This window comes from Triticum aestivum, chromosome 1A, assembly GCF_018294505.1.
Source record: "Triticum aestivum cultivar Chinese Spring chromosome 1A, IWGSC CS RefSeq v2.1, whole genome shotgun sequence".
NCBI lineage: Eukaryota > Viridiplantae > Streptophyta > Magnoliopsida > Poales > Poaceae > Triticum > Triticum aestivum.
The window spans coordinates 294,647,308-294,656,516 of record NC_057794.1 but is presented as its reverse complement, the minus strand read 5'-3'; the positions used below and the strand labels follow the sequence as shown (position 1 = coordinate 294,656,516).

Below are 9,209 nucleotides of genomic sequence, written 5' to 3'. Positions count from 1 at the left end.
GGATAGACACTACCTAAAGTTTTAACCCCGTCAAGCCTACTTTTTACATCTCGACAATCAGATTGAATACTTCCCAAAGTAGTGAGATATTTAGACCTCTCAAAGTCCAGTTTCTTTACCATCATAACTAATATCCAATAAGCCTAAGAGTATTCCATCAGAGGGATTTTAACAAAACTTCCAATTTTAACGTCTTTAATACCCCTTTTATCATAAATTTCAGCACATCTATACTTTCTAAATAGCCTTTCTTTCTCCCTCCTAACTCTAATCACAACAAACATTCTACCATTATTATTCAATGTGACTCGTATAGCTTCTAAGTATTCATGCATGTCCTATTTAGAAGGCGTAATTCTTATCTTTGAGCATGTCAAGATCATGTGCCAGATTACCAACTTCATGTGCCATGTTGCAAGTTTTTTTAAAAATTTCTACTTACCATAGTGTTGAAATCTTTTTGGTGTAATAATGAATTATCTGACGGCATTGTCAACCTTTAATAGTTCAGCCTTTTCTCCCCAATCCCTTGGTGGATAGGGCAAACTCTACCCTCCAGGCTTCGTCGGCGAGCTCGTGCATTCGTATCCCCTCTTCCCGCTGCTTTGAAAGGAACTGAGAAATTAACCAATGTACAGATATAGTGGGGGGGGGGGATGTGCACTGAGTGAAATGTTTAGACAATGTATTGTACTCATCGGTAACTGACAGAGCTATATCAGATAGAGGGTGCAATGATAGTAGGACTGAAAGAAGAGAATGCGGGAGTCACTAGATCATTGCTAGGACTAGAGTGTGTATTGTTCTTTGAGCTGCAATACTATATTATGTTAGGAGCAGGAGAAGAAACTTATGTAAAAGCAAATTTCATCGAACGTAACTTGATGATAAAGGAATACATAGTTCTAGAAAAGCAAGAGAACTAAGAATCTTCTAGGATAATAATCAGTGTATCTAAATAAAATTGGTAATGACTTCTTCGTTGAATCGTCGAAAGAACCAAATTGATAAACATGAGTGTGTGGATCAGGCAACAAAGTTCATTCGGAAATAAAAGGATGTTCCTTAGTTGGCGTTGGAGTACCACGCGAGGAATGCAGACCATGAACTTGTAAATTGATCGCAAGACTCAAGGTAGAATAGATGGTAAAGAAGGGTTTCCATCAGATGATATGAACTCTGCAAGATTAAAATGGCAAGTACAATTTTTTGTGAGCCCATGGTGAATAATTAGATAAAATAGCATAACATAAAGAGTAAAAGCAAAAATTACCTGTCGGATAGTAAATTTAATCCATCAAACTTTGCTCGAAAATGTCACATATGCCTATGACACGCAATAAGCAGAGTAGGTCAAGCAGCAGAGAAGACAAATTGTGGGAATGCCACGTAAATAGAAAGGCTATGATCAAAGAACATATGAGAGGTTGTAAAGTTTCATAGATAACTATAAATGAAAATATTCAGATGGAGACTCTCTCCCGCAAGGACCATTAAAAAAACTAACATATATTTCAGCTATGAATATAGAAAAATTACAAATCGTTGCAAGTGAATGGCAAATTGTCTTAGTCCTTTAAAAAATAGTCGAGCACATACAAAAAAAGGATGCCATGCCCCCATGCAGGATCGAACTACAGACCTTCAGTTTACAAGACTGACGCTCTACCACTGAGCTATAGGGGCGAATTTGCCTGTACTACATGAAAAGTTTATTTCTTTATGTAAACCACGATGTTGATTATGTCTGCTGCTCGCCCTCGCGGTCTCGGCTCTTCTTTCTCCTTCCCTGCCCACCAGTCCACCGCCGCCGCCTCTCCCCCCATCCCCCTCTCCCACCTCCTCCGGCGTCGGCCAGCAAGCAGCCATGGCGAGCCCCGCGCGCATCGACGTGGATAAGCTGAGCGTGGAGCAGCTCAAGGCGCTCAAGGAGCAGACCGATCTGGAGGTCAATCTCCTCCAGGACAGCCTATCCAAGATCCGCACCGCCGCCACCCGCCTCGAGAACGCCACGGCCGCCCTCCACGAGCTCTCCCTCCGCCCCCAAGGCACGGCTCACCGCCTCACCCAACCCTAACCCGCTATTCTCCACAGCGTTCCATCTTCTCGCCCTTTCCGCTGGGGTTTGATTAACCTTTTCTTCTGCGGCTCGGCGTGTGCAGGGAAGAAGCTGCTCGTGCCGCTCACGGCGTCCCTCTACGTGCCCGGCACGCTCGACGACGCCGAGAAGGTCCTCGTCGACGTTGGCACCGGCTACTACATTGAGGTATCTTGCACATGATTGGGTTTGTAATAGTTTACAGCATGTTAGTTTGTTCATCACTACTTCAGCGAATCTCTCAATATGATGATACAAACTGGTCATGAGCTTATGAGCTTCTTCGGATATATAGGGAAAAAGAAACATAGTATTTGCCGGTTATTGGTGACATTTTGATATTCAGGAAAAACACACAATCAACAACACAACATCAAGTTGCCATGAAAGTTCCACTACTTATTGCACCGAAATCATCCAAGCGCTGATTGGCCTGTCTTGTTCCATGTAAAGTTCAGCCTTGTTTGGTGAGGAGAAGCTAATCGTGAAGGTCTCCCAACTTGAACTCTGGCTGCCAGTGATTTGTGGCCCATTGGGTGCTTGGTGAATGAGACATAGTTTAGAACTTGCTCTGTTGCTCATGAGATGCATGTTTTCCTGGCCTGTAATTTAGGTCACTCTTTTAGAACCAAGTGAGCGGCGCAGTACCCTAAGTAAACCATATTTATACACAAATGATACATCTTATTTATTTTTTTATTTTATCTGCCGCCTGTCGTATGATTCTTTTTTCTTGTGTGCAGAAAACTATGACTCAAGGAAAAGAATACTGTGAAAGGAAAATTAATTTGCTGAAGTCCAACTTCGATGAACTACTTGAGGTAATATTGACTGACTGCACCGCTCTTGTAGCTACTCATTTTAGCACAACTGGAGGACAAATGTTAGCCTGTTTTTTGTTAAAATTCTAACTGAATGTGAGTAGAAACACTGAAGATACTGAAGTTCATAAAGCCATTTTGAGCTTGAGTAACTTCTAGTTGAGTGAGGTAGAAATGGTCTCATGACGAAACTTTTAGGAGAAATGTTTTCATTCATCTATGCATGTGTGCTTTAAGCTTGTAACATGCAAACCTTTTGGTTTGGTCGAATTTATCTTATATGCTCAGGTCTTGACTTGTGTTGACATACCAACAGCATTCTTTGTAAAAGTTAATTCTGTGTTGCCAGTTGCCACCAGATTAACCTTAGGCACCATGTCACTGACCAAGTTGATGGGAAGATATAATTCAGTGCCTTCAAATATGATTCGTGTTAGTGCAACTGCTCATCATATTAGTATCAGTTCTTACAAAAAAAACTATCAGTATCGTAATAAAAATTAGGCCTTCGGGTTTCTCTAATTTAAGTTGTAGAATACATGGAGCAATATCTAGGGACGCCATTATTGGCATGGAATGCACCTGGTCACAATAGGTAGCATTACCAATGCTTTGTTATTCCTTTTAAGCATGTTACAAATATGACATTGTGTACCAGTTTACATTAGTTATGCATATTTTGGTCAATCACAAGGTGTGAAATGTGCAATAGTCTGGTGGAATGTAGTACACAACTTCGGGGCTAGCAGCACAAAGCACCAATGTCATTTTGCCAGAAGCTTTTATCATTTGCAGTTGGTGTTACTCTGTTAGCAAACTCCTTTTTATTGTGGCGAATTTTCATCTGGTGATTCTCTGGTACGAACCTAGTATTTGATTGTCAGTTGTTTGACAGTGTATGCTGTAATAGGATTGTCTTATATTGATAATGATAGCCACATAAATTGCTAGCTAGTCATCTCTATTTGGAAGGCACAACTTATGTTGAGCTACACTGCGACTCACATCCCCCTCCACTGAACTCAACACTCGGCGCTAAATATGATTATGTGTTATAATTCATGTGTCTGGGCTATTCCTCAACTGCAAGGCACATACCTAACCTGAATGCCGTACAACAACCCCCCTTGGCAGATGATCACTCTATTCTTCATATGCAGATGGCGACCAAAAAGAAGAGCATAGCAGATGAAATGGGCATGTTTCTGCAAGCCAAGCTGAGGCAGGCATCACCGAGCTCGAGTTCGTGAGAGCGGAATGCGCGCCCTGTCCCTTGCTTTGTTGCCTTGTTGGAGCGCCGGGGTGGTTCGCTCACTCGCAGCCCTCAGGGAACATAGGAGGTTCTTTAGCTGTTTTGGCCGTGTGTGCAAGGTTCTCTGAGATGATTTACTGAAACAGCCTGCTCCATCGTCAGACTTCATCCTCGAGTAATTTGGAATTCGGTATCAAACGTGTGTGTCTTGGATGCACAATCTGCTTTAATGGCTTTGACAATCAATTATGAGTTTGTTGCATTTTCATGTCTGGATGCTTGGTTTTGTTTTTGCATGCTGTTGTTGCTTTTCCTGGTACTTGTTGAAACCGTCATATATGGTGTAAAAAGTACTTATACTTGTGCATGCATTTGCCACCATGTGTACCACTAAGTTGGGAATGTTAAAACAAAAATCCCTGGTTACTATGTTTACAAATACAGTATGAGGAAGAACCACATGGACACAAATTATTTCCATGGATTGCCTATGGGCAGATTAAACACCAAGGACAATATGACAACTAAAACCTCCAGTCAAACCCATCATGATTTGCCCAGCGCTGGAGTCCATCCATCATACCCTGCAGAAATGCTCAATGGTTTTGAGGAAGTTATTAAATGTCCATCGAACAGCCCTCCGAGAACCAACATGTGCACGCTCGAATCTGCTGACCAATATCGCTACTGAGGTGCGTACATGGGCGTCTTGTGTTCCCAATCAAGAACACAGCCATCTTGTTTGTTCTGGGTGGACAAGCTGGCTGCTTAGCCACAGCTCTTACATTCCTCTGCTTCTATATCCTTTTTGTCTTCCTCTCACCAGCAAGCTTCAAGCTTGATTGGAAATAAACCTTGTAAACTTCCACTTCCAGCGCAGGGAAGGAATGCCACGTCTTATACCAGTATAAAAATCGCGTAAAGTTCTATGATACGTTACATTCTAAAACACATATGCATAATCAAAATGATATACACATGAAGGTTGACAGCTTGTTCACAGTAATATAAAAGGTTCACAGACTACTCAACAATAAAGAAAACATGAAGGTTCAAGGCTCATTCGTTCAACTGATACAGAGAGAATTCAAACTAGTAGATAAAAATCACAACACTGGCGGTTATTCACAGCTCGGAAGCGAGATATGATGGCATCGTCCTTCACCTGCCCAAAGGTTTCACGTTCAAGACATGTAACCAAGCAATCATTCGCGCATTGCTCCGATAGCTTGTTTACCGCCTTATTGTTCACGTAATTCACTGAAGACAGGTCCCTCTCATCACTGGCAGTAGCTACAGGAAGGATCAGCACCAACCTGAGAAGCCTGTAGACAATGTTGTAAACACGGTCCTTCCTTGTTTCGACAAGCTTGATAGAAAGCTCCGCAAGAGTCTTCACTTCCCTAAACCTTTTGTCCAGACGCAGATCATCAACGAAGTTTGAAAGTTGGAAGGGAAGATGCAACAACTCAGACTGTGAAAAATCCTCGGGATAAAAGTGGGCAAGCTTAACCAGCTTTTCCTCATCATAAGCAGCAAGTGAGTCGGCGGGATTGAATGCTGCCATGCAAATCAGTAACTCCGTGTTGACCTCATCAAACATGCCATCAAGTTCTCGAAGTTGACTATCAATGACATCCAAAAACATATCAACATGGTAGTAATGAAGATTCGTGGCCTTTTCGTAGAACTTTGGAGATCTCCCGATCGGGTCATACAAACCATCCATGTCCACAAGTTCGATGTCATGTTTCACACAAAAAGAGGTGACCTTCTGAAGAAAACTTTCCCATTCACCATCTTCCCGCAGTAACTGCAACCGTTTCTTTGTCACGCTAACAAGATTGATAGCATTAACAATATCTTGATCCCTCTTTTGCAAAGCACTGCATAAGTCATCTGTATACTCAAATATAGTTTGCAGCAAGTGTGCTATAAAGACAAACTCAAATGTCTCGAATGCATAAGACACCTGTTGAGCTCGTAGTGATTTTATGCCATTATGCTCATCCCCAATCGTACAGAGAATTTCCCAAATTGCAGGATATAAAGAGATAACATGCATCACATTTTCATAGCAGGATCCCCGAGGAGTATCACAGGGTGTTCCCAGGCTCTCTCGATCAAGATCATATTCAGCTTCAGTTTCTTCCAGTTCAAATGTTTCGATAATATACTCAGCTTGAGCTACTCCAAGCATTCGTATCTTTTCACAGCACATCACAAGAAAATCCATCAAATATTGAAGGTGATAAAAGAACCAACCGCCATGAACATTCTGCTTAGCAACAGCAACCATATTTACCTGAAGTTGATGGGCAAAGCAATGGACATAATAAGCAGAAGGGGACTCGTCCACAATTATTTTCTTCAAAGCATTATGATAACCCTTCATGGCACAAGCCCCATCATATCCCAGCCCACGGACCCTAGAAAAGCTCAAAGAGTGTGCCGTAAGAAGATTCTGAATTGTTGTTTTAATTGTCAAAGGGGTAGTGTCTTCAACTCCGACGATGCCGAGGAACCTTTCCACGGCCATTCCTTTTGTACCAACATAATGCAGGCAAAGGGCCAATTGTTCCTGTTGTTCCATATCGCGAGATTCATAAACAAGCACCGCGAAATAACCATCACCAAGATCTTCAATGATGAGCCTAGTAGTTTCTTCGGCACAAGCGTTGATGAGTTGCTCCTGTGCCTTTTGGTCCAACAGCTCGCTGCTTCTTGGAGCATCCTTCAGGTCCACCCTTTTAACTCCTTCAACACTCTCTGCCAGCCAATCCACAAGCTCAAGAAAATTCCCTGCATTACCTTCATTTTCAAGATGTCCATGGACTGGCAAGCCTTGCTGCAAGATGAACCTCAGGCACTGGACTGAAGTTTTCAAACGGGACAAATATAGAGCCTCAGCCTCGGCCTGCAACTGCTTAGCGTTTGAAGCAATGGACTCGTCGTCACCAGATTTATCATCCTCCGGTACGACCCTCAGCCCATCTGACGGGGAAGGATTGCCTTGGTTCCGAGACCGGCTTTCAACTCCAATCGGTGCGGGTTTCGGCGTCGAGGTGGAGGCAATCTTGCTTTTCTTGGAAGCTCTATCCCACAACGTTTTCAAATTCATGCTCTTCTTCATTTCTCACAGTCCCGCTGAACCTCTAAATCTTTGATGCCTACACGAAATAAAGTGGCAAGAAAAGAGAGCAATGAACTCACCAGCTGATCGTTTGAACATTCACAGGTTCTACTCCGATTAGAAACTGGGAACTGAAAACTAGATTGGAGAACTCACGGCACGGCCGAGGCGGGATTGGGGATTTGGCGAGTGTCGTCCGGTGGCCGCACCCGCAATGCTTCCCGCTGGATGGCTGTGTGGAAGGTCGCGCCGCGCCACCGATTCCGTCGTCGGGGGCGTCGGGGGTAGGCTGTAGGCCTGTAGCGAGTAGCCGGCGGCGCGCGACGTGCTAGGTGCTACAGTTGGAGGGAAGCCGTCGGGTGGCTTTGCGGATTGCGCCGCCTGCTCGTCTCGCGCCTCTCTGTGTCTGTCTCTGGGCGCGTGCGTGTGGGCTCGTTCAGGCCAGGCCAAGCGCGCAAAACTGCAAGACGCACAGAATTGAGAGATGGGCCAAACCTAACAGCAACTCCAATGCGGCCCATTTCGTCCGAGCGCGTCCGTTTTGGGTCGGCGCGGACAGAAAAGTCGGCCCAACGCGCCGACCCAAACGGACGCGCATCCATTTTTCGTCCGCCTGACGACTCATTCCCGATTCAATTTTGAGCTTCATCTGCGTCGGCGCGGACACAAAGCGCGGCGCCCGCCTACTCCTCCCTGTGGCCCATTAGTCGGTGGCACATTGGTCATCCTCTTCCATTCCAACAGCAAACCCTCGCCCACCTCCTTCGTCGTCGACGCCGCCGCCCATTTTCCGGTGCCTCTGCCAGTTGTTGGTGACGCAACACCCCCCCTCCCCCTACAATGCCGCCACCTCCCACGTCGCCGCCACCGCCGTCTCGCCGCCGGGGATCCGAAAGCTTCCCACCCCCACTCCCCGACACAGCCGCGACCAAGAAGCCGCCTCGCCGCCCCGCCGATGAGGAGGAGGAGATCTTGGATGTCGTGTTGGTCCATCACCACCTCAATAGCCAGCGGCCGTTATTCTGTGGCTCCATTCCAAGGCACCTTCCGACGTTGAATCGCAACCAAGAAAACGGGCATTTCCTTCTTTGGAAGCACTACTTTGACACAATGACCCGTTATTCAAACATCAGAAATTCCGCCGCCATTTCCGTATGAGTAGGCATCTTTTCAACCGTATTAGAGAGGGGGTGGTCGGCTACATGACTATTTCGAGTGCAAAGAGGATGCCCTTGGAAATTGGCTTCTCCTCTTATCATAAATGCACTTCAGCCATCCGGATGCTTGCATACGGAGTGCCCGGTGATCTCATTAACGAGTATATCCGTATGAGCGAGTCTACATGCCTAGACTCCATGTACAAGTTCTGCAAGGCTGTGATTGCTGTGTTTGGCCCTGAGTACTTGAGAGAGCCGACTCCTCAAGATACAACCCACTTGTTGAAGATGAATGCCAGCAGGGGCTTCCCAGGGATGCTTGGCAGCATAGACTGCATGCACTGGGAGTGGAAGAACTACCCTTCTGCTTGGCAAAGGCAGTATAAGGGCCATGTTAGGGCTTGCACTATCATACTTGAGGCCGTGGCATCTCAAAATCTCTGGATCTGGCACTCTTTCTTCGGCATGGCCGGATCACACAATGATATCAACGTGCTTCAACGCTCGCGCGGTGTTTGCAAGGCTTGCTGAAGGCAACAACCCACTGGTGAATGTTACCATCAACGGCCACAACTACGACAAATGATACTACCTAGGTGACGGTATCTATTCTCGGTGGACCATTATTGTGAAGACAATCCCCAACCCTGTTGGAGAGAAGAGGAAAAGGTTTGCCCAAGAGCAAGAGAGTGTAGGAAGGACGTCGAGCGTGCCTCTGGTGTTTTGCAATCTCGATGGGGCATCGTTC

General features: G+C 45.3%; 2 protein-coding genes and 1 non-coding gene across 4 annotated transcripts; 1 reads left to right on the top strand and 2 right to left on the bottom strand.

Annotated features, from left to right (window-relative positions):
• Nucleotides 1-1,614: 1,614 nt before the first annotated feature.
• Nucleotides 1,615-1,686, bottom strand: TRNAT-UGU (transfer RNA threonine (anticodon UGU)). Its single transcript has one exon. It is a non-coding gene; the product is annotated as a tRNA-Thr (tRNA).
• A 62-nt stretch (nucleotides 1,687-1,748) lies between these two features.
• On the top strand, nucleotides 1,749-4,439 carry LOC123046712 (probable prefoldin subunit 5). The gene is made up of 4 exons (XM_044470138.1): nucleotides 1,749-2,048; nucleotides 2,163-2,266; nucleotides 2,842-2,919; nucleotides 4,080-4,439. Exons 1-4 carry the CDS (start codon nucleotides 1,868-1,870, stop codon nucleotides 4,167-4,169), a joined length of 453 nt encoding a protein of 150 aa, XP_044326073.1. The 5' UTR covers nucleotides 1,749-1,867; the 3' UTR covers nucleotides 4,170-4,439.
• Nucleotides 4,440-5,126: 687 nt separating this feature from the next.
• Nucleotides 5,127-7,733, bottom strand: LOC123046704 (zinc finger MYM-type protein 1). 2 transcript variants are annotated; one of them, XM_044470131.1, is made up of 3 exons: nucleotides 7,461-7,733; nucleotides 6,477-7,341; nucleotides 5,127-6,377 (listed from the first exon to the last, which is right to left on the bottom strand). In XM_044470131.1, exons 2-3 carry the CDS (start codon nucleotides 7,302-7,304, stop codon nucleotides 5,259-5,261), a joined length of 1,947 nt encoding a protein of 648 aa, XP_044326066.1. In that variant the 5' UTR covers nucleotides 7,305-7,341; nucleotides 7,461-7,733; the 3' UTR covers nucleotides 5,127-5,258. The 2 variants fall into 2 exon arrangements, with proteins under 2 accessions (XP_044326066.1, XP_044326057.1); XM_044470122.1 differs by having other exon boundaries at nucleotides 5,127-7,341.
• Nucleotides 7,734-9,209: the final 1,476 nt, after the last annotated feature.

Bases quoted from the DNA above. Each gene is read 5' to 3' on its own strand.
- LOC123046704 (XM_044470122.1), bottom strand. From the start codon at position 7,304: ATGAAGAAGAGCATGAATTTGAAAACGTTGTGGGATAGAGCTTCCAAG.
- LOC123046712 (XM_044470138.1), top strand. From the start codon at position 1,868: ATGGCGAGCCCCGCGCGCATCGACGTGGATAAGCTGAGCGTGGAGCAG. The intron at 2,267-2,841 runs GTATCTTGCACA...TCTTGTGTGCAG, and splicing joins GCACCGGCTACTACATTGAG to AAAACTATGACTCAAGGAAA. The intron at 2,920-4,079 runs GTAATATTGACT...CTTCATATGCAG, and splicing joins ACTTCGATGAACTACTTGAG to ATGGCGACCAAAAAGAAGAG.